Below are 24275 nucleotides of genomic sequence, written 5' to 3' on the forward strand. Positions count from 1 at the left end.
TAGGAAGGAAAATCGCCTTAAGATGGAAGGCTGCCATGGAATCTCTAAATGGCAGAGGTTCATAATTAACCTTCCTGGGAGTCACTGAACCCTTTGAAACTCTAATGACAGTCATGGACTATCTTCTCAGAAAAATATACATATGGATATTCACACTAATTTTCATAAACAATTCCTGGGATTCAAAGACTTTACCCTGAAATCCATCCCTGGATCCAAGGTTAAGACCTTCTAAGTCTTGGGACACACAATGTTATAGGCTTGTGGATGTTATAGACATATACAACATAAAAATTAATTACCCCACTACTGACAGTAATAAAATGAAGGGCTTAGAGTCTTCAATACACTGTGGGACAATTCCTACCCCAATCTCTACTACTTCATTGACCTCTAGTAGGGGACTAATCTACTTTTCTTTTTGTAAATGTATTTATTAATGGTATTGTAACTTTATATTTAAAGCACTCTAATATCAATAATGATCGATTTTGGATATAGGGGGCACCTGAATATCCTTGTCATCAAAGAGAACCTGGGAAAGTTGGCAAGCCTGAGCCTGCGAAGGCTGAATCAGTCATTGAGTTTAGCGTATGCCAGTTTTCTCTTTTCTGTAAAGGGCCACAGAGGAACATGGTTTGGACCAACAAGGCCTATTTAGGGCAGACAAACCCTAAAGAAAATATTTACCAGTGAGGCGACACACCTCATACTGAGTCAAAGGTCTGATAGATTAAAAACAAGAAAAAAAAAAAAAAGAGTTCACCCAAGGATAGAAGTAGCCTTAATATTCAGTTAGTGGTTTGATTCAGGCAAATCAAAGATGTCAGACAGAAGCAGAAGCAGGAAGGGCACCTGAGTGGCTCAGTCAGTTAAGCGTCTGCCTCTGGCTCAGGTCATGATCTCAGGTCCTGGGATCAAGCCCTGCATGGGACTCCGTGCTCAGCAGGGGGTCTGCTTCTCCCTGTGCCCCTCCCCCTTGGTGCTCTCCCTCTCCAATAAATAAAAAATTAAAACAAAAAACAAAAAACAGGGAAGCAGAAGCAAGATAAAGATAAGGTTTCCAGAGGCAGCCAAAGCGATCTTGAGAAAGAAGAACAAAGCTGGAGGTATCACAATTCCAGATTTCAAGATATCCTACAAAGCTGTAATAATCAAAACAGTACTGACACAAAAATAGACTCATAGATCAATGGAATAGAACAGAGACTCATGCTTATATGGTCAATTAATCTATGACAAAGGAGGCAAGAATATACAATGGGGAAAAACAGTCTTCAATAAATGGTGCTGGGAAAACTGGATAGCTACATGCGAAAGAATGAAACTGAACCACTTTCTGACACCACACACAAAAATAAACTCAAAATGGATCAAGGACCTAAATGTGAGACCTGAAACCATAAAAATCTTAGAAGAGAGCACAGGCAGTACTCTCTCTGACATCAGCCATAGCAACATTTTTCTAGATATGTCTTCTGAAGCAAGGGAAACAAAAGCAAAAATAAACTATTGGGACTATATCTAAATAAAAAGCTTTTGCACAACAAAGGAAACCATCAACAAAACAAAAAGGCAACCTACTGAATGGTAGAAGATATTTGCAAATATTATATCCAATAAAGGGTTAGTATCTAAAATATATAAAGAACTTATACAACTCAACACCAAAAACCCCCAAATAATCCAATTAAAAACTGGGCAGAGGACCTGAATAGACATTTCTCCAAAGAAGACATACAGATGGCCAACAGACACATGCAAAGATGCTCAATATCACTCATCATCAGAGAAATGCAAATCAAGACCACAATGAGGTATCACCTCACACCTGTCAGAATAGCTAGAACCAGAAAGACAAGAAATAACATATAACTCTGTATATTAACTAACTGGAATTAAAATAAAAACTTAAGGAAAAAAAGACAAGAAATAACAAGTGTTGGCGAGTATGTGGAAAAAAAGGAACATTTGTGCATTGCTGGTAGGAATATAAATTGGTGTAGCCACTGCAGAAAACAGTATGGAGGTCCCTCAAAAAATTAAAATAGAAATGCCATATGATCCAATAATTCAGCTACTATTTACTGAAAGAAAATGAAAACCCTAATTTCAAAAGATATATGCATCCCTATGTTTATTGCAGCATTACTTACAATAGCCAAGTTATGGAAGCAGCCCAAGTGTTCACCAATAGATGAATGGATAAAGAAGATGTATAAAAAAAAGGGGGGGTGCCTGGGTGGCTCCATCAGTTAAGTGGCTGCCTTCAGCTCGGGTCATGAGCCTGGGGTCCTGGGATTGAGCCCCACATTGGGTTACTTGCTCAGCGGGGAGCCTGCTTCTTCCTCTCCCTCTGTCTGCAGCTCCCCCTGCTTGTGCTCTCTTTCTCACTATCTCTGTCAAGTAAATAAATTAAATTAAATTTTAAAAAATGTATATATATATACACAATGGAGTATTAAACCATGAAAAGGATGAGATTTTACCATTTGTGACTATATGGATGGACCTAGATGGTATTATGCTAAGTGAAATAAAGGAAGACAAACACCATTGATTTCACTTATATATAGAATCTAAAAAGAAAAAAAAAGAATAAACAAATAAAAAGCAGAATCAGACCTAAAATACAGAGAACAAGTTGATGGGGAGGGGTGGTAGGAGGCTGGGCAAAATGGGTGATGGGGAGTGGGAGATACAAGCTTCCAGTTATGGAATGAATAAGTCACAGGAACAAAAGGTACAGAATAGGGAATACAGTGAATAGTACCGTACTAGCATTGCATTGTGACAGATGGTAGCTACACTTGTGGTGATCAGAGAATAACGTATAGACTTGTCGAACCAGTATGTTGTATAACATTGTGTATCAACTATACTTGAATTAAAAAAATATATATATATATATTATTAAAAAAAAAAAGATTTCCAGGGGCACAAAACCCATAAACATTCCAGGAGAGATAAAAGGAGCAATGGCAAGGTGAATGTAAGGTAATCTGAAATTCAGGGGAAGAGCTCTTGGAATCAGGAAGGAATGTTTCTTCTGCATACACAGTGCCAATTCTACAACTGTTTAACCCAGGTGCTGAAATATGAATCTTTGCTTCAGTCCTATCCAATGAAATAATAAAAGCCATGTTTGATTTTAGTTATTTCCTGGAGGCAGGTTGAATAAGGAAAGGATTTTTCCATCACTGGTGTCTCTGGCCCTTATCCTCCCTCTGATTGTCACCAGGATCTCCCCTTCCCTACAATTACCCTAAGAACTTCTTGTGACTACACTGTTACCAAGGAAAATTAGTGATAGGCTAGAGATTTTATTTATTTGTTTATTTGTTTATTTATTTAGAGAGCACCAGTGAGGGGCAGAGGTAGAGACAGAATCTGAAACGGACTCGATCTCACAACCCTGAGATCATGACCTGAGCCTCAACCAAGAGTCGAACGCTTAACCAACTGTGTCACCTAGACTCCCCTTGTGATAGGCTAGAGATTATAAAGAAGAGATGGGAAAAAGCAGCACCTCAACTTGAACAGCTGAGAACAGACAACTTGAGAATAGGGACATGTAGAAAGTAGTAGCAGATTCTAGTTTCCTTCTCCCAGTTTTTCTATATACTCAGTTTCCTCTCAAGTCATCTGTACTTGAGAAAGCTATAAATTCCCAAATGGGAATCTGAGGAGAATGAAGTTTCGTCCTTTCTTCCCCAAAGCACCCTCTGTGATACTATATTTTAGGAGCCTCTCCAAGGAAACAGAGGGGTCATGGAGAATGGAAATAATGAGACAGGGTAAACAGATCCTCCCTTCACCTTGGAAACAGCAGATGAGACTGCTTCCCCTACTGGTTATTCCTGATCTTTCAACCCTCATCTTTGTTTCCCTCGTGAGAAGACAGGTCTCTCATTCACCAATCCCTCCATCAATCTTGGCCTTTGTCCAGGCAGTTCCAAAAGGATTACTTACACCAGGGGGGCTTCTCAGAGCGCTGCCGGAGTTGTAGGGTAGGTGAATGAAGAGTACGGGGTGGGGAAAATGGGCTATCTGAGGCTTGGTTGCTGTGCATAGAGTCAAAAAGGGCTGCATAGACCAGGGAGAGAGAAGGAAGGAAAAAAAAGAGTTTGAGGAAGCATTCAAGAATCACAGGTTCTCCAACTTAACACATTCTCAGGCTGAAAAGTAGCATTTCCTAAGGACCCTTCACACAAATCATTTTTAATATTTTAAACTTTATATTATGAATATTTTCAAACATTTTTTGCTCCCTCCCCCACCCCCCTTTTTAAAAAAAGTCTTTGAAAGACTAGTACAATCCATACTGATATCTTCATCTCCTATATTTACCACATTGACGTGTTAACATTTTGCCATATTTGTTTCATCCATTTCTTCATGCGGAAGTTCTTTTTTTAAAATGGCAGGCATTATGAAATATTTCACCTCTAAATACATCAATATGCATATCTAAAATATAAGGAATTTTTCTTACATAGCCACACACCATTAACAAACCTAACAAAATTTCAAAATAATACCCTAATATCATCTAATACCCAATTCATATTCAAATCTCCCACAATTATTCCCAAAATGTCTTTTAGAGTAATATCCAAACATGAACCATGTATTGCATTTTGTTATGTCTCCAAAGTCTTTTTTAATCTAGAATATTATCCACCCCCCCAAGACCATTCATTTTCCTCAGAGTGACTTTTTCTTTTAAAGATTTTTATTTATTTACTTGAGAGAGAGAGTGAGAGAGAGAGAGCATGTGCACATGAGCAGGGGGAGAGGCAGAGGGAGAGGGAGGGAATCTTCAAGCGGATTCCCCAGTTAGCATGGAGCCTGACACAGGGCTTGGTCCCATGACCCTGAGATCATGACCCGAGCCAAAATCAAGAGTTATATGCTTAACCAAATGAGTCACCCAGATGCCCCTCAAAGTGACTTTTTGAAAAGAACAGATCAGTTGTCTCACAGAACTATCATGTCTCACATTCTGGATTTGTCTGATTCCTCCCTCATAGAATCATTTAACTTGTTTCACTATTGCTTATATTTCCTATAAACTGGAAGTTAGGTATGAAAGGGTTGATTGGATGATTCAATTTAAATAACCTTTGGTAAAAATACCAAATAGGTGCCAAAGAGGTGATCCTATGTACTTTATATTACATCATATTAGAGGCACATAAGGTCTCACTGTCCCATTAAGTAAAGCTAAGTTTACTAACTGGGTTAAAGTGGTAGCCACAAGATCTCACCATTGTAAAGTTTTCCCCTTCTGATTAGAGGTAACCCTTTGGCACCACCCCATCAACATTTTACCTAATTGTGCTAGTATCTATTGATGATCTTTAATTATTTAAGTGGTGATTTTCTAATTCTATCAATCCTCCAACATTTATTCGATGGCATATTTTCTGTAAAAAAGAGCTTTCCCTCTTCAGCTAGGGCTATGGGATTATGATGAACTGCAGTTCTCACTGAAAAGGTAGAATAAGTATTTCCTTTTATTTATTTAGTTTTCAGAGAAAAGAGGTGTGAAAAGTATCCTCCAATTGCAGCAGATGAGAATTATTTATTTTTGCTTTCTTTTTTGTAGAATTATTTACTTATTATTTATTATGAGCTTGCGGATTTTTATATATTCAGTGTACTTTAATCAATTACAGTAAATTTTGAATGCTAAAATGTTCTAGTTGTATCGCTTCTTGGCCTTTTGGCTAAGATCAAGTGTAAAATGTTCCAGTTGTGGTCAGTGGGAGCTTCTTCAGGCTTGATTGCTTCCTTGCTTTTGTTATAACATGCCTCAGGACGACCTTGTACTTTCCTTGCCCTAGACCATGTATTCTCAACTAAATTGGTTCTTGGGGAGGGTAAAAAAAATCTTAGATATTCCATTGGTTTGTGGTCCATCACATGGCCATGGACCATAAACAGATATATATTGTATATGTGTGGTATTAAAATTCCATGTAGTGGGGGTTTACTAGGGGAAAGAATGTCTAAAAAGACTGGGGGAGGGGTGTGAACATGGGATGTCTTTCCACTTATTTAGGTCTTCTTTAATTTATTTCAGCAATGTTTTGTAGTTTTCAGTGTACAAGTCTTTAAGCTTCTTGGTTAAATTTGTTCCCAGGTATTTTATTTTGTGGATGCTATTATAAATTGTATTGTTTTCTTAATTTCCTTTTTGGATTGTTCATTGCTGGTATATAGACACAAAATCGTTTTTTGTTAATTGATCTTGTACCCTGCAACTGTGCTGAATTTGTTCATTAGTTCTGGAAGTTTTTTGGGGGGATTCTTCACATTTTTTCTATATAGGACCATGTCCTCTGCAAGTAGAGATAGTTTTACTTTCTCCTTTCCAATTTCTATGCCAATTTTTTTTCCTAATTGCTCTGCCTAAAATTATCAGTACAATGTTGAACAGCAGTGGTGAATATGGGCATCCTTGTTTTGTTCCTGATCATAGGGCGAAAACTTTCAGTCTTTCACCATTGAGTATGATGTGCACTATGGGTTGTTCATAAATGCCCTTTATCATGTTGAGGAACTTCCCTTCCATTCCTAGTTTGCTGGGTGTTTTTATCATGAATGGGTAGTGGATTTTTTTTTTTTTAAAGGAAACTTTTTTTTTTTTTTTAAGATTTTATTTATTTATTTGACAGAGAGAGACACAGAGGGAACACAAGTAGGGGGAGTGGGAGAGGGAGAAGCAGGCTCCCCACTGAGCAGGGAGCCAGATGCGGGGCTTGATCCCAGGACCCTGGGATCATGACCTGAGCCGAAGGCAGACGCTTAACCATCTGAGCCACCCAGGCACCCCGATTTTTTTTTTAAGATTTTATTTATTTATTTGACAGAGAGAGGCACAGCGAGAGAGGGAACACAAGCAGGGGGACTGGAAGAGGGAGAAGCAGCCTTCCCGCCAAGCAGGAGCCTGATGCGGGGCTCGATCCCAGGACCCTGGGATCATGACCTGAGCCGAAGGCAGATGCTTAACGACTGAGCCACCCAGGTGACCCTGGGTAGTGGATTTTATCAAATGCTTTTCTATGTCAGTTGAGGTGATTGTGAGTTTTTCCCTTTGTTCTTTTAATGTAGTATATTACAGACTGATTTTCTTATGTTGAATCACCCTTAAATTCTTGAGATAAATCTCACTTTGTGAACTTGCTGTTGGATTTGGTTTGTGAGAATTTTTGCTTCTGGGGCACCTGGGTGGCTCAGTCAGTTAAGGATCCAATTCTTGACCTCAACTCAGGTCTTGATCTCAGGGTCATGAGCTCAAGCCCCTCATTGGGCTCCACACTGGGCATGGAGCCTACTTAAAAAAATACAGAGAATTTTTGCTTCTATATTTATAAGGGATACAGTTTTCTTTTCTTATGGTGTCTTTGTCTGGCTTTTGCATCAGGGTAATGTTGGTTTCATTGAAATTGTTTCCTCCTTTTTTATTTTTTGGAAGAGTGTAGGAAAAAAATTGGAGTTAATTTTTATTAAATGTTTGGGAGATTTCACCAGTGAATCTATCTTGTCCTGGACTTCTCTTTTTTGAAAATTTTTCTACTGATTCAGTCTTTTCTGTGTTACAGATTATGTTCAGATTTTCCGTTTCTTCTTGGATCAATTTTTGTAGTTTATTTCTAGGAATTTGTTCATCTAGGTTATCTAATTCATTGGCATACAATTGTTCATAGTGCTTTTTCTTTAAAGATTTTATTTATTTATTTGAGAGAGGAAGAGAGAGTGCGCAACCACACGAGCAGGGGTGGGAGGGACGGGCACAGGGAGAGAGAGAAGCAGACTCCTCGCTGAGCAGGGAGCCAGATGTGTGGACCCTGGGATCACGACCTGAGCTGAAGGCAGACGCTTAACTAACTGAGCCATCCAGGCGCCCCCATAGTGCTCTCTTATAATTCTTTTTATTTCTGTAAGGTCAGGAGCAATGTTCCCACTTTTATTCCTGATTTGGTTATTTGCATGAACACTCGCTTCTTCTTAGTCTGCTAAGGTTTGTCAATTTTGTTGATTTTTTTCAAAGAACCAACTTTTGGTTTAGTTGATTCTTTCTGTTTTCTATTCCTTACTTCTTTTATCTCTGTCCTAATCCTTATTATTTCATTCTTTCTACTAGCTTAGGGTGTAGTTTGCTCTTCTTTTTTAGTTCCTTAAGGTATAAAGTTAGGTTTTTGGTTTATGATCTTTCCTGTGTTTAAATGCAGGTGTTAACAGCTATAAATTTCTCTCTTAGCACTAATTCTGCTGCATCCCATAACTTCTGGAATGTTGCATTTTCACTTTCATTCTTCTCAAAGTATATTCTAATTTCCCTTATGATTTCTTCCTTGACCTGAAGGTTAAAAATGTGTTTGATTTCAACATATTTGTGAATTTTCCAGTTTTCCTTTTATTAATGATTTCTAGCACCATTCCACTATGTTGGAGAGGATATTTTGTATGATTTCAATCTTTTGAAATTTATTTAACTTTTTTTGTGGCCTACCATATGGTCTATCCTGGAGAATATTCCATGTGCACTTAAGAATCTGTATTTTGGGGCACCTGGGTGGCTCAGTCATTGTCTGGCTTCGGCTCAGGTCATGATCCAGGGGTCCTGGGATCCAGCCCTGCATTGGGCTCCCTGCTTGGCGAGGAGCCTGCTTCTCCCTCTCCCACTCCCCCTGCTTGTGTTCCCCCTCTCGCTTTGTCTCTTTCTGTCAAATAAATAAATAAAATCTTTTAAAAAAAAATCTGTATTTTGCTGGTGGTAGGATGTTCTATATGTCTCTTAGGTTTAGCTGGCTTACAGTGTTATTGAAGCTCTCTGCTTCCCTATTGATCTTCTGTCTTGTTGTTTTATCTATTATTAAAGGTGAGATTGAAGTCTCCAACTATTTTTGTAGAACTATCTACTTCTCCCTTCAATTCTGTCAATGTTTGCTTCATATATTTGGGGGCTCTGTTGTTTGGTAGGTATGTGTTTATAATTTTTGTATGCTCTTAATGAACTGACCTTTTTATCAATATATAATGACCTCTGTCTCTTAGAACAACTTTTGACTTAAAGACTATTTTGTCTGACATTAATATAGTTACCCCAGCTCTCATTTGGTTATTATTTGCATGGAATATCTTTTTCTATTCTTTCATTTTCAACCTTTTGTACTGTTGGATCTAAAGTGATTTTCATGTAGACAGCATATAGTTGGATGATTTTTTTAAAAATCCATTCTGCTGGGGCACCTGGGGGGTACAGTCAGTTGAGCATCCTACTCTTGGTTTCAGCTCAGGTTGTGGTCTCACGGTGGTGGGATCAAGCCCTGCGTCAGGCTCCACCCTCAGTGGGGAGTCTGCTTGGGCCTGTCTCTCCTTCTCCCTCTGCCACTCCCCATCCCCAGTCTCTTTCTCTCTAAAGTAAATAAATAAATCTTTTAAAAAATCCATTCTTAAAAAAAAAAAATCCATTCTCCTAATCTCTGCCTTTTGAGAGTTTTATTCATTTACATTTAGAGTAATCACTGATAAGGAAGAGCTTAATTCTGCCATTTCACTATTCATTTTTTATACATCTTATACATTATTTTGTTCCTCATTTCCTCCATTACTATCATCTTTGTGGTTTTTTAAAAAAAAATTATTTATTTATTTGAGAGAGAGAGAATGAGCAGTGGGGAGGGGCAGAGGGAGAAAGAGAGAAGCAGACTCCCTGCTGAGCAGGAAGCCGAATGTGGGGCTCAATCCCAGGACTTGGAGCTGAAGACAGATGCCCAACTAACTGAGCCACCCAGCCGCTCCTCATCTTTGTGTTTAATTGATTTGTTTGTAGTGTACCATTTCAATTCCTTTATTTCCTGTTCTGTATATTTTTAGATATTTTCATTGTGGTTACCATGGAGATACAATTAACATCCTAAATTTATAACAATCTTGTTTGAATTGATGGCAAATTTAGCTTCAATAATATACAAAAACTCTGCTCTTATACTTGTCTTTTTTTTTTTTAAGATTTTATTTATTTGACAGAGAGAGACAGAGTGAGAGAGGGAACGCAAGCAAGGGGAGTGGGAGAGGGAGAAGCAGGCTCCCCACTGAGCAGGGAGCCCGATGCAGGGCTCGATCCCAGGACCCTGGGACCATGACCTGAGCCAAAGGCAGACGCTTAACAACTGAGCCACCCACGTGCCCCAAAAACTCTGCTCCTATAAAGCTCAGTCCTCACTTTATGTTATTGTCACAAATTGTATCTTTATACATTGTATGACCATTAATACGGACGTGTAATGACTATTTTATTCATTTGTGTGTTAAGTCATATATGAAACAAAAAAAAAGGAGTTACAAACCAAAAATACAGAAATGCTGACTTTTATATTTACCAATGTAATTACCTTTACCAGAGTTCTTTATTTTTTGTTATGGTATCAAGTCACTATCTAGTGTCCTTTTATTTCAGCCCAAAAAGCTTTTAGCATTTCTTCTAAGGCAGGTTTACTAGTGACAGACTCCCTCAACTTTTGTTTATCTGGGAGTGTCTTAATTTCTTCTTTATTTCTGAACAGTTTGGCTAGATAAAGAATTCTTGGTTGACATTTTTCTTTTCTTTTAGCACTTTAAATATGTCATCCCACTGTTTTCTGGCCTCTGTGATTTCTGATGAGAAACTGGTTGTTAGGGGCGCTGGGGTGGCTTGGTCGGCTTGGTCCTGGGATCAAGCCCCACATGGGGCTCCCTGTTCAGCAGGGAGCCTGCTTCTCCCTCTGCCTCTCTCTCTGTCAAATAAATAAATAAACAAAATCTTAAAAAAAAAAAAAATAAATTGGTTGTTAATCTCATTAAAGATCCCTTGTATGTGATAAGTTGCTTTTCTCTTGCTACCTTCAAGATTTTCTCTGTCTTTTGACAATTTGATTACAGTGAGTCTCAGTGGGGATCTCTTTGAATTTATCCTTGTTGGTGTTTGAACTATTTGGATGTATAGATTTGTATTTTATCAAATTTGAGAAGTCTTCAGAGCCCTTATTTCTTCAAATATTTTTTCTGCCTCTTTCTCTCTCTTCTTCTGGGACTCCCATTATGCATGTGTTGGTATTCTTTTTTTTTTTTTTTTTGACAGAGAGAGAGAGCACAAGCAGGGGGAAGCAGCAGAGGGAGAGGGAGAAGCAGGTCCCCCGAGGAGCAGGGAGCCTAATGTGGGGCTTGATCCCAGGACCCCAGGATCACGACCTGAGCTGGAGGCAGAAGCTTAACCGACTGAGCCACCCAGGCACCCGCATATATTGGTATTCTTGATGGTGTCCCACAAATCTCTTTGGCTCTGTTAATTTTTTTCTCATTGTTTTTTTCTTTCTCCTCCTCAGACTAGAAACTTTCAAATGACTTATCTTTAATTTTGCTGACTCTTTCTTCTGCCTGCTCATATCTTCTAAGAAACATAGTGAATTTTGCATTTCTGTTAGACTTTTCAGTCTCAGAATTTCTGTTTGGTTTCTTTTTATATTTTCTATCTCTTTAATGATATTCTGTATTTGCTGAGACATCATTCTCCTGATTTCCTTTAGTTCTCTGTCCATCATTTCCCTTAGCTCTTCAAGCATACTTAAGATAACTGATCTAAATTCTTTGTCCTGGTGAGTCTAACATCTGTGCTTTCTTGGCGATGGTTTCTGTTAATTTCTTCTGTAAATGGACCATACTGTCCTGTATCTTTGCATATTTTATAATGTTTTGTTGAAAACTGGACATTTTGAGTATTATAATAGTGTTAACTCTGAATATCAGATTATTCCCCCTCCTTAGGGTTTGTTTTCATTGTTTGCCGTGGGCTGTGGCTGTTTAGTGACTTTTCTATTCTTGTGAAGTCTGTCTTCTTTGTCATATGTGGTCTCTGAAATGTCTGTTCCTTTAGCTTGTTTCACAGCTAGTATTCTTTTTTGAAATTTTTTTAGACTCTTTATTTATTTGAGACAGAGAGAGAGAGAACATGAGCAGGGGGAGAGGGGCAGAGGGAGAGGAAGAGCAAGAGGCAGACTCCCCACTGAGTAGGGAGCCCGACACAGGGCTCGTTCCCAGGACCCCGAGATCACGACCTGAGCTGAAGTCAGACATTTAACCAACTGAGCCACCCAGGTGCCCCACAGCTAGCATTCTGACAAGGATTTCCTTGAATGCCAAGAACCAAAAGAAGGGGAGAGGAAGATGGGGGGAAAGGAGGCAAAGGGAGGGGAGGGGAGTTCTCCCAGGCTTTGCAGATTGGTTCTGTGTTGAGGTATTCCTTCAACACTTAGCTAGACTGTTTACAAATCCCTCTTAGCCTTCAATTCTTGCTTGTGCTGAGTCTAGAGTTCAGCCCGAGGGAAAATCTTAGGGTCATCTCATGTGTTTTCTGCACATGTGTCCTTCCCTAGGCATGCACATGGCTTCTAAATTCCCCAGTATATGTGGGGGCTTTTGAATGCCTTAATTTTCCAAAGAAACTCTCTCCCCAAGTTTTCACTCCAGACTTTCAGTACACTTACTGTTTGCCTCAATTATCAGCTTTACCCCAGGCAGCAGCATGTTGCTCATTTGCCTTACAGTGTTTCCAGGGAATACTTTCTACACAGCTACTCTTCAGCTGTGACTCGGTGAAACAAAGGGAAGCACCCTGTGACAGATCTTCAAGTGAGACAAGTTAGAACCGACAAAGAGCATTCTTTGAGAATAAAGTCTGTTCTGCTCCTTTTGGAACTAGGGACCAGAGTCCCACACTGAGAACATGTCCTGCCACCAATAAGACTGCTGCTGAGGCTGGGCAGAGGGTAGGATAAGAGATAGGAAAATGATGGGAAGCTTCCTGCCACTCTTAGGTTGCCTCTTCTCTTGATTGAGCATTTTCCTGGTTGCTCCAAACTTCTGATTATTTTCCAGAGTTCTGACAAAGCTGATTCTGATAGTTTTTGATTGATTTTTTTTTTTTTTGGTGTTTCTGTGGAAGGACAAGCCCTTGGAACAAACTATTGCTTAATTTTTACACTTAGATTTCTGAACCATATGGAGTTTATCTTGGTATATAGTATGAAGTATGAATTCAGTTTTAATTTTTGTCATATGACTACTCAGTTGTGCCAACTTCATTTATTAAAAAGTCTACCTTGGAGCACCTGGGTAGCTCAGTTGGTTAAGCATCTGCCTTCAGCTCGGGTCATGATCCTGGGGTCCTGGGATCGAGCCCCATGTGGGGCTCCCTGCTCAGTGGGGAGTCTGCTTCTCCCTCTCCCTCTGCCTCTCCCCCTGCTTGTGCTGTCTCTCTCTCAAATGAATAAATAAAATCTTTAAAAGAAAAAAAGATACACCTCAGCTATATTTGGACTTTATTCCTTAAAAAAAAAGTCTGTCTTTCCTCCAGTATTTTGAAATGCTAACTTCATCTATTTCTAGATTTTCTATCTTGTTTGATTGGTCTGTCTATTCTCGTATGAATACAACAGTGTTTTCATTATAGAAGTTTTGTGGAATGTTATAAAATCTGATAGGGCTAGTAACTTTTCATTACTCTGGGGTGCCTGGGTGGCTCAGTCAGTTAAGTGCCTGCCTTCGGCTCAGGTCATGATCCCAGGGTCCTGGGATGGAGCCCCATGTGGGGCTCCCTGCTCAGTGGGGAGCCTGCTTCTCCCTCTCCCTTTGCCCCTCCCCCCAGCTCGTGCACACACAGTGCTGGCTCTCTCTCTCTCACTCTCTCTCAAATGAATACATAAATCTTTTAAAAAAAAAAAGCTTTTCATTACTCTTTTCAGGGTGTTCTTTGGCTACTCCTGCTTGTTTATTTTTCAGTGACAACTTCAGAATCAATTTGTCTGACTTTAGAAAAACATCAGCATTTTTATTGGAATCACGTTAAATTTACAAATTAACTTGGGAAGTTATGATGTTAAAGTGGCCTATGCAATTAAACAATTGTTCAGATCTACTTTTGTGTCTTTCTGGAGTGCCTATCTTTTTAATTTATTACCCACATTCTAGGAAGGATAGGAGTAGGGACAGAGACAGGGGTATAAGATAAGAGTATTCTCCATACCTGCAGATGCCTGTGCTTGGGCATCAGTATGGCGCTGGCAGACTCTACTCAGGAACTCACTCACTTGATGCAGGGAAAGGGCATTATGCAGTGTTTCCAGGGGGTAGATCGTAGGCACCATGGAACACCCTTCAAATCCTGTTAGAAAAGAGATGGGCAAAGTCAATGTTATTCCTGCCAGATATACCCCAACTGTCCAAGGAAGCATGGAGAGTCCCTGGGAGCCACCAGGAGAGTCCGTGGCTTTTGGAGTATGGGGTATCCAAGATCTCAGGAGAGGGAACTCTTTAGAGCCCCTACAGGTGTCTATTTTTCACCTCCAGATTTCCTAAGAAGTCTACCTGCTAAGGCCTCCAAGTGAATCAAATCACCTCTCATCCTACCCATGGAGAGCCTGCAATGACCCATGGAAAAATCAACAGAATTCCAATAGGGTAAGCACCTACATTGCTCTTGCTCTTTCTAGGGGAATAAAACACAAGGTGAGGTAAGGGGTGAAACTGAAGGTCTAAATGAGGTAGGGAGGTCATGGAGCTGGGAAGAAACAGATTTCAGGGACCATGTAAAGAGAACCGGATTAAGGAGGAGGGCATGGAATCTGAAGAAGGATTCATGCAGATTTAGGATATGGGTAGAAAGGCTAGAATATCTGGAAGCAAGCTGGAGTGCATGCAATACACATGAAGCTCAGCCAAGGAAAACCACATGCATGAACAGGCTGGGGGATGGAAGTTCTTTCTTGGTCATTTCCATCACATCAAAGCTTCTCCCTCTGCTCTCACTGGAAAACCCCAGACTTGCTAGGATTTCTCTATTCCATCAGGAAAATGAGGCAAATTCCTAGGAAGAAGAAGAAATACTGATTCTCTGTCCAAACCCAACAATTCCAACATAGGTTCACCAGTCTGGTTAGGGTAAAGGATAAACCTAAATATATAACCCTAATCCCAGGGCCTGTTGATGAAAAAAAAATGAACCCATTGGAGGATCAAGAAGCACACATCCCAAGCATGTTTTCAGCTCCCAATCTTTCCTATGTCTCTTTATAATTCCTTAAAGAAACTAAGAGTAGGCAGGACAGCAATATCTATATAAGACATAGCCTCCTGTTCACTAATGACTAAAACCTGTAATTCAAAAGGATTATACCTGACCATCTTCTAACTCTGACCCTTGTCTGCTTCAAAGATTCAGTTAAGACCTGTGCCTCAATTTCCCCCTGTATTCTTGTGGCAGGAGCGTAGGAGAAGTACAGTCTCTAGCTCCTCAGAGTGGCTAGAAAAACGTTTGCATTTGAGGATGGTGGTAGCAGAGGGTTATAGAGACAAGAACAGATTTCAGGGCAAGAGACTACTCCTATGCTGAACAGGACTGGGAATGGGTAACATTAGGAGGCAGTAAGGAAGGAGGACAGTAAGGGGATGAGCAGCCAATGCTACAGCTACCAGGCAGTCTGGCTCCAATCCCATATCCAAGCAACTAAATGCAAGTCACATAACCTTAGGGTAAACAGGAGAAAGGGATAGGTGGACTCTCCTGCCAGAAGTGCAATAAGCAAAGCAGTCAGTCCCAGCCAGGGGAGTGGCAGCAGCCAGCTTGGTGGCAGGGGGTACCGTAGAGGCACTCGGGGTCATCCTGGCCTGAGCGCAGCCAGTTCCGGAAGAGGCGCAGGTGGTAGGAGCACTGGTGCAGGTGATGCGCCAGCGTGGCATCCAAGGAGACTGGCCGGCCCCCTGGACAGTCAGAGGAAAAACTGCGCAGCAACCGGACCACAGGGTGCTGGTCATCCAGCAGCTCTGGAGGGGATGGGGGGGACCACGGCAGGAAGCACAAAGATAAAGAAAGAGAAGAGGGAGAGACAATGAGGGGGGCACTGAGTGGCACAAGCATTACTAGGAGGTGGGGACACTCAGCTCCAAGGGGAGCTAAGAGAGAAGCAGAGATAGTCAGAACAACTGGGTGTCTCTTGCAGGGAAGAAGAGTGTCGGCATCACACTGAGTCTAAAAGAAGGGGCTACTGAGGCATCATCACACAGCAAGGCCCTCCCCTCTTTCATTGAGCTTAATTAAGTCAGTGCTTACAGAGAGCAATCACATCATTCTGGGTGGGGGGAAGCTGGCAGTTTTGTGGCTGGAGTCTTGATTAGAGCTCTAGTGTCCTTGTTCATTCCTGGACAAACCCTACTTAGGGCCTGCTTCACAGACGAATGTATTTACACAGTTGGTATAGAGATGCAAAGATCCAAAGTCACTTAGAGAAGAGGGTCAAGAATGGTATAGGGTATTAAGGCAAAGTATGAAGCTAAAAAGGCTCCTAAAGGCTCAGGCCAGGCCTTCTGGACCAGACTCTAAAATAGCCACAAACAGGGCTGGTGTTAGGTAGATGGCAAAGGAAATTGCCAGGACACCAGGTATAAAGGTCCTTTAAAACAAAAGAAAAAAAAACAGAGTATGTAAAAAAAGAGAAATGTAAAAATGATGATATTGACTAGGGGCGCCTGGGTGGCTCAGTCGTTAAGCGTCTGCCTTCGGCTCAGGTCATGATTCCAGGGTCCTGGGATCGAGCCCCGCATCGGGCTCCCTGCTCGGCCGGGAGCCTGCTTCTCCCTCTCCCACTCCCCCTGCTTGTGTTCCCCTCTCTCGCTGTGTCTCTCTCTGTCAAATAAATAAAATCTTTAAAAAAAAAAAAATGATGATATTGACTAATCAGCCTTTACTCTTGTCCAAATACACAGATTTTAAAAAATGTTTGCATAAATCTCAGGATTCGGGGGACTCTGTATCCATTACTGAAGCCAAAAAAAGATAATTTTGTATTTTCTTCCCACTGCTGGTGAGTCTAACTTTGTTCAGCTGGTGAGTGGAAAAGCTTCAATCCTGAACGACTTACAATTTTAGCTGCTTGCAAACTTTGTGGATATATGCAATTCAGCTGCAAACTGTAGAAGGCAGTGAAAGGCATGTGGAAAGGGCATAGGAGAAACAGTAAGGAAAAGATCCTAGGAAAAAGGTATGGGGTCTTAAGACCTGATGACAGGATACTGGTATAGAGAAGGAAGGTCAAGGTAGCTAAAGATGACTGCTCAGAACTCCCAGACCAAAAGTGGTTCCACAGAGTGATCTTATGAGACTATGGTTTTCAGAGACCTCAGTCTGAAAGTCAGAAGAGGTTTCAGCTCCATCCAGGCACTAACTGTACCCTAGAAGATAATGGGCTTGGTAAATCCAATGGCTACTCTAACATTCTGGATGAGGGTGAACCACAGTCTCTTTCCCACTATATCAATTTACTTTGGCGAGTTCAGTGGGCAATTTAGTAATGGGCCATATTTGTATACTCAGTGTAGTCACAAGATGTGACAGAAGCTTATCAGGAATATAGGCAGGGATGGCTGAGATACGTTCTCTCATTAAGGTAAGGAGACAGCACTGCCTTGCCTCCTTTCCAAAGCTAGGTCCAGGTTTTCCAGCTGCCATTTCAAAGTGAGACATCACAGCAATGAGATGGTGATGATGGGACAGTAGGGTGCATATTGTTGTCACTAATCTGCCATAAGCAATTGTAGACAGAGCATCCACTCTGTAATTGCTAGGTCAGTCAAGCAAGATTTGACCATGGGATAGAGCCCTCATATTGTCCTGAGGGACAAATTAAATCTAGGTACTCTTTAGCAAGACACATAATAGCTCCAAATTTCTCCCGATACCAACAGGGAGATCCCAGATTCTGGCTTCTCAAGCACTTTAGCTTCCAAACTCAAGTACAAGAAGAACAATGGCAAGAAGGCCTCTGAGGAAGTGTGCAGGGTGTCGGAGGAGATCTTGAATTTATTCTCCTGTACTCTACTGAATTATCCAGGTCTTTCTTCTTCTCTTCCTTATGGTAGAATTAACTCATCTCTTTTTCAACTGGTGAGGCTGCTAATCAAGGCCTCAGGGAACTAGAGATATATAGGTTTGAGGATCTGTTTTATGGATCTGGATCTTACCTCCCAAAGCCTAAGAACTAGGATATCAGTGATTTAACTCTGATTTCAGGGGCCCCAATTCCCAGTACTATATTCTATATTTGAAGTAACACATCCCCTAAGTCCAAGTCCCAGGCTGTGGGGCTGAGGCTGGTGCATGAAGTTCTACTCTGGAGATTACTGTGGCATATGAAGGCCAGAAGAATTTGAAACTAATGTGTAGGCACAGCCTCGCCACTCTGAAAGGGGAGCTCCTATCACAGGCACAAATGGGAGCCAGGGTGGGGGTGGGGTCTGCCAACCTAGGGAAATTTCAGCAGGCCTAGTGGAGAGGTATGGCCTGATTGGGCTAAAATCTAGCACTTGCCATTGGCTAAGGAGTTTTTTCCAGCCAGGAAGCCAGGCTAATTTTACCTCCTTTGGAGAGACTTAGTGCTTGGACAGAAGAAAACCATGTATAAGAAAACTGGATTTACCTTGAAAACAAGATACAAGGCAGAAAGAAACTAAGAATATAAAGGATAAAACAGGGAGAAAGCCCTGGGTTCCCCTGCCAAGCCCTACAAAGAGACCACTGCCCTTCAGTTTTTGGTTTACACAGATCTCTAAACTCTCCTACCTTAGTATGGCCAGACCAGTTCTTCAATATTTTTGAAATATTATTCATTCCTAAGTTCCCCCAGAAATCCCAGGAGACATCTCAACTTTCACTTCAACCTTCTCTGAGATAGCGGGGCTTAGGTAGGCTGGGGTTACCTGGAAACTGTGTGGTAACACATGCTGTATAATTCAAGGTAAAATCCCTTTTCCTTTACCCACTGCCTCCTACTCCCGTCTTTCTCTCTTTATCCCAAATCAATGTGGGCTCCTGTTTTCTAGGCCCAGGCCCTAAGTTAGTAGTAACATAAAGCAGATGTCAGGAGCACAAGAGCCACATAAAGTACACACAATGATAGGAGATAGGAATATGGTGATGGAAAACTTTAAACTCAAGATCAGTGCCCTTAGGGGTATGCTTGGGAACTGGGACCTGCAGCAGCATTGCTCCATAAGAGAAACAAATTAGTCATTCACTCCAACAAAGAGTTGGAGAAAAAAAACAGGAAGACCAAAACTGTATAAGCTGAGGAGTAGAGGGGTAAAAAAGAAGACATGGAGATGATACAGGAAATACTATTCTCTTCCTAAGAAGGAGAACCACTGTTATATTTGTACAAAGCCCAGCAGTCATGTGATGGGAAAAGGAAGGGTTTAATTAATGTTTTGGGGATGATGCTGAAAAAAGTGACAGAATGGTGATGATGGTGATGATGGACATAAGTCCCTGAGTTGCCACACAGATAGGGCAGCCACGCTGCAGCTAAGACTAAAGTTTGTCACAAAAAGGGTACGCCCCAAGAGGGACACTTAGTGAGTGGTTCATTCAGAGACAGCACGTTGTCAACACAGTGGAAGGCAGAGGCAAAGTCAGTGTCAGAACTCAGAGGTTAAGTGTCTGGAGGTGACATGATGAGGGGGAATGACGTTGAGTCAGAAGCAAACGTACCGTTAGTCGGATGCTTTGCAAACGACACAGAAAATCGTTTTACGGCCGGGACAAACAAGAGCTCTGGGGAGAAAAGACATCATGGGGATTATACCCACCCCTGTCCCCACCCTCTGCTCTGGAATTTGCCCACAATATACTCTGTTCTTTACAGTTAGTATATGACCTGCTCCCACCCCCCCTTAGATTCCTGACTACCACGTTTCAATCTTCTCCTTTGGTATAATCTCCTTGTAGGAATCTGTGTGTCATCTCTACCACAATATGGCCCCACAAACAACCCTAATTTCACCACCACATCCTCTTTCTGGTCATTTGGAAATGAAATCTGTGTAAAACCTTTCATCCCTTCCCCCAGTCTTTTTCCATATCATCTTTCCTGCCTTGGCTGAGCAACTTCCCCATCCCTGATTTCCTAGATTTGAATCAAGACTCCACTGCATTTTTACTGACCATGGATCATCCTCCTTGGTCCTTACTCCTACAGGCCAGAATCCAGGAAAGAATATAAAGGTGGAGTAAATTGATGTAGCAGGGCTGTATGTGGGAGATCATGAAGGGATAAGCATAAATAAGTAGTATTTATTGCATTGAGAGGGAATGCAAATGGAGGGGTGGATGGGTCCTCGGTTCCTTCTCCCCTCTATAATTGATGAAACAAACTTGTTATAAGGCCAGTGTCAGTGCCATCTTAAGTACGAATGGTTCTTGAGCTGTGTCTGTGCTGGGGGACAAATGAAGAAAAGAGTTGCCCCCCAAAACCCACCCACGTACCATCTCGGTGCTTCAGACTGGCAGGTGGTAGCTTTTTGCCATGGCTGCGGGCGTAGTCCTGAAGATTCGGGGCGCTGGAGGAGCCGCCCAGCACTGTGGTGCTGAACAGCCCTGTGCACTGCGAGCCTGCAAGGCCGGGAGTGCATTAGTAGCCACACAAAGCTGCAATTACCACACAGAAGTACACATAACTTCACACGACAACATGAAGACACACACACATAGTCACTCAGAGCCACCACTATGTGTTCACTACACATAACCACCAACAGATTTCACTACTGTCCATAGATACACTGGGCAAGCAAGGTAGAGACCTTGCTGAAGATCTACATCGTAGATACAAGAGGCCACTACAAATACAGGGTTAGTCATATTAGGGGACTCAAAGTTACTGGAAGGGCAGACTGTGCTCTCCAGGTACATCTTAGGAACGCTAAAAAAATAGATAGATCTCTCTAGATCTCCCTGGATTTAATTCAGTGCTCCTTACCCTGGATATAGAGTTTGAAGAATCCAGAAATATAGTCCCTTATAGACTTAAAAGGAAAGAACTTTGATTGAAACTACAGACTACATTTTGAGCACTCAGCTCAAATTCCAAGTTCACATAAGTTCCAATTCCTCCTAAGTTCTTTCATTTCCTCCTAAGTCTTTAATCCAACATTCCCTTCCTTCTATCTCTCTTCAGGCCTTTTTCACTTTTCCCAAGAAAAGAAGTATGAGACTCACTGAATTTTTAAAGCTGGAAGGGACTCAAAGATCATCTAGTACAATCTTCTCATTTTAGAGGTAAAGAAACTGAGATTCAAAAGGGATCTCATTTGCTCAAGGTCATATAGTTTGTTAGAAGCTAAATTAGACTGGAATCTGGTCTTTTGATTCTGAAGATCAATTGTGTTCAGTTAGGAAAGAAATAATTATTTTTTCATCAAGAAAAAACAGAGCATTGTTTCTGAAGTGAAGATGGACACAAACTGAAAGACATGTGAAGAGTCAGGTGATTACATGGAAGGCATGCCTACTGTGTGCTGAAGACCCTATTAAGAAGGAGGACATGGTAAATAGGAACAATAAAAAAGCCATGTTTTTTCTACTCTCAAAAGTTTATTGCCTTATAAGCCCTATGCTCAAAGCCAGATGCCTACACATGTAAGTTCAAAGAAAGCAAAGGGAGCTCTATTGCCAACCACAGGAGTAAATAAAATACTTTAAAAATCTCAGCAAATAAACCAGTCAATGTTCCAAATACGACTGAGAATAGGTTTGGGACTCTACAGTCCCCTCTCCTACTATAGCTCATGAGGACAGAGTGGGAGGGAAAAGATAAGATTGATACCCAAGTTTATGGGATTTGGCTCTCTACTTCCAAATCCATCTTAGCCAAGAACCTGGGTTTAGCTTGGGAACTTAACATAGCAGAGATGGACAGAATGAAAAAAAGGTCAACTTCCTTGGAGCCCACAAAGAAAGGGTCATGGTTTCAGGAGTCTCAGCATTTCAAGGTCACTATAGAAATCAAGAAAGCTCAGATGGCTAATAATCTGGAATTCAAGATTGCTGCTCTATGCAGCAACTTTTCCTACCTTTCATGTATAAAAAGGCTCTAGAAAGGGGTTCCAGAGAGTAATAAAGGCTGTTAAATATGTCTACTTTTCTTCAGAGAAGCTAAAACTAGCTGGCTTTATCCCAGACCACCTGAGCTTTGTTCTACATTTACTTCCTTCACTAAATAATTTTCTGGTGCAGTCCTGCCAATCCTGCCCTGTCCAGTCCTAGGATCATCTCAGAGGGTAGTGTCTACCTCACCACTACCATCTGTCAACCAGTCTCACGCTCATACTTCTGTCTTGTTCTTGACAGCATTCCTACCTAAATGAGGCCAGACACAACTGTCCTCATTTCCAGCTTACCTGAAAACAATTCTTTACTGAAACTTCTGGGAAGAGAAGTCCATGTCACAGATCTATACATTTGTCATTTATTTTTCATGCCCCAATCCATCTACCTCATTTCAGAGATCTAGAAGGCAACCTACTCCCATAAAATTAGCCAGGAGGGTTACCAAAACCTTTTTTCCCTTTGCTGGTCCAAAGCTAAGCATTTTGCAGCCAAGAAATTGGGTGTCAAGGACAAAAGTAACAGAAAAATGAAAGGAGCTAAATGGAGAGAACAATAGGACAAGATAGAAGCCAGAGGACCAAGTCCAGACCCCACATAATTGTCTCTAATTGCCAGTTTTACTTACTGGCTCACAAGACCCTGTATTCAAAGATAGCCCCTCCCGAGGACCACTCCCCACTCCCAAAGAATACAATACCCTCTGAGGCTTGGTCCTTCCTGCAGTCTGTGTTCTTAGGAAAGGTTGAATGATGTTCTCCACCCCTCTCCAGGAATCAAAAAAATCAAGAGACATTCCCTCAAAGTCCTGAGAGAAGCCTCTGCCACTACACCAGTCTCAGATATGTCCCTCAAATTTCAGGAAGGAAGGAAAAAAAATTACAGAATTAGGAGAGGATGAAGGAGAGGGCATGGAGGGAGGAGGGGCCAGAGCAGGGATACAATAAACATAGGTCTCAGAGGAAGACATGGCACAAGTTCTCCAAATGAGGAATAGGACTCTTATAAGGAGGTCACAAGTACCTCTATTTATAGTTTTGTCTCTGATAACTCTGAAGTATCAGAGTCTCCATGGTCCCTTAAGGTCTGGGCTAGACCGGGAGGACAGATAAGGAATGAGAGGGGAAGCCAGAAAAATGCCCTTGAGCCAGAGAAATGGGGGTTGGTGTAAAAAACCAAAAGACAAACACCTTCCTGGAATGGAAACAATCATCTGGGATCAAAGTTCACACCTAAACATGGCTTCTCCCAATTCATCCTCCCTAGCCCCACCCAACAATTCCATTGACCAGATGACCCCAACATCCATGACTAAGGTTTCCCACAATAAAACCTGTTAGAACAGACAGACACCCCTTCCCAACAATAGGTGAAATGCTGGAAAACCATACCTAGGCCACTCTGCTTCATCTCTGTTGGTGGCCGTGCAGATGAAAAGAGCCGGTAGCCACCAGGCCTCGAGGATGAAGTCTCAGAAAGCACCTGGAGAAAAAGGACTCTATATTACCATTTTGTCACTTCAACCAAGAAGTCTAAAACCCAGGTCCTGAATTCCTGCCCCTATAAAACCAAGCAATGTCAGAAAGTCTGGAAGAACCAAAGGATTTTTATGGGGGAGGAATAATGAAAAGGGAATGGAGAGTGTACTTTGCAGAGGGAACTGTCCAGGGAATCCTATACACCAGATGGCATTTGTATTTCCAAGATGCCTGTTCCCACAGCCCTTCCATCCCAAATTTGAGAAATCATTATTCAACCATTCTCAGTTCTCAGCAGAGAAGGGTTCCTTAATCTTACCTATCCCTCCACAGGACTCAGAAACCCAATCACAATAAATGAGCCATGCTAAAAAGGAAAGTCTGGCTACCCTCTCCTCTTTCCATGGGACATATGTGGTTATGGCAACCACACTCGGTTTCTTATCTGCACCAAGAAACCCTCCCCTCCATGTCTGGAGACATGAAACAGATTTCTAAAAAGGCTACAAGGGGGGTGCCTGGGTGACTCAGATGGTTAAGTGTCTGCCTTCGGCTCAGGTCATGATCTCAGGGTCCTGGGATCGAGTCCCGCATCAGGCTCCCTGCTCCTTGGGAGCCTGCTTCTCCCTCTGCCTCTCTCTCTCTCTCATGAATAAATAAATAAAATCTTTAAAAAAAAAATTAAAAATAAATAAAAATAAAAAGGCTACAAAGGGCCTAATCACACAAATCCCAACACACACACACACACCACCACCCCCAGATAGTGTTCTGAGTCCCTAGATCCCAAAAGGCAAAGACAGAGGCAGGAAAGGAAG

At 41.5% G+C, this 24275-nt stretch overlaps 2 protein-coding genes across 20 annotated transcripts in view; one reads left to right on the forward strand and one right to left on the reverse strand.

The window, feature by feature from the left end:
• SERF2 (small EDRK-rich factor 2) overlaps window positions 1–24275 on the forward strand; it is a 152098-nt gene that overhangs the window by 6002 nt on the left and 121821 nt on the right. The gene's annotated exons all lie outside the window — the stretch shown is intronic.
• Window positions 1–24275, reverse strand: part of PPIP5K1 (diphosphoinositol pentakisphosphate kinase 1) — a 46399-nt gene that overhangs the window by 2562 nt on the left and 19562 nt on the right. For 9 of the 19 annotated variants that reach the window (XM_081829497.1, XM_031026350.2, XM_081829492.1 and 6 more), the window contains 6 exons: window positions 23371–23461; window positions 20360–20485; window positions 19586–19648; window positions 15685–15867; window positions 14072–14209; window positions 3973–4086 (listed from right to left, as the gene is read on the reverse strand). In XM_081829497.1, coding sequence (XP_081685623.1) covers window positions 3973–4086; window positions 14072–14209; window positions 15685–15867; window positions 19586–19648; window positions 20360–20485; window positions 23371–23461 — 715 coding nt within the window. The remainder of the gene's footprint in view (window positions 1–3972; window positions 4087–14071; window positions 14210–15684; window positions 15868–19585; window positions 19649–20359; window positions 20486–23370; window positions 23462–24275) is intronic. The other 10 variants (XM_031026360.2, XM_081829501.1, XM_006731683.3 and 7 more) reach the window with 4 other exon arrangements.

Source organism: Leptonychotes weddellii, chromosome 9 (genome assembly GCF_054177405.1).
Source record: "Leptonychotes weddellii isolate Sample4059 chromosome 9, ASM5417740v2, whole genome shotgun sequence".
Classification (NCBI taxonomy): Eukaryota; Metazoa; Chordata; class Mammalia; order Carnivora; family Phocidae; genus Leptonychotes; species Leptonychotes weddellii.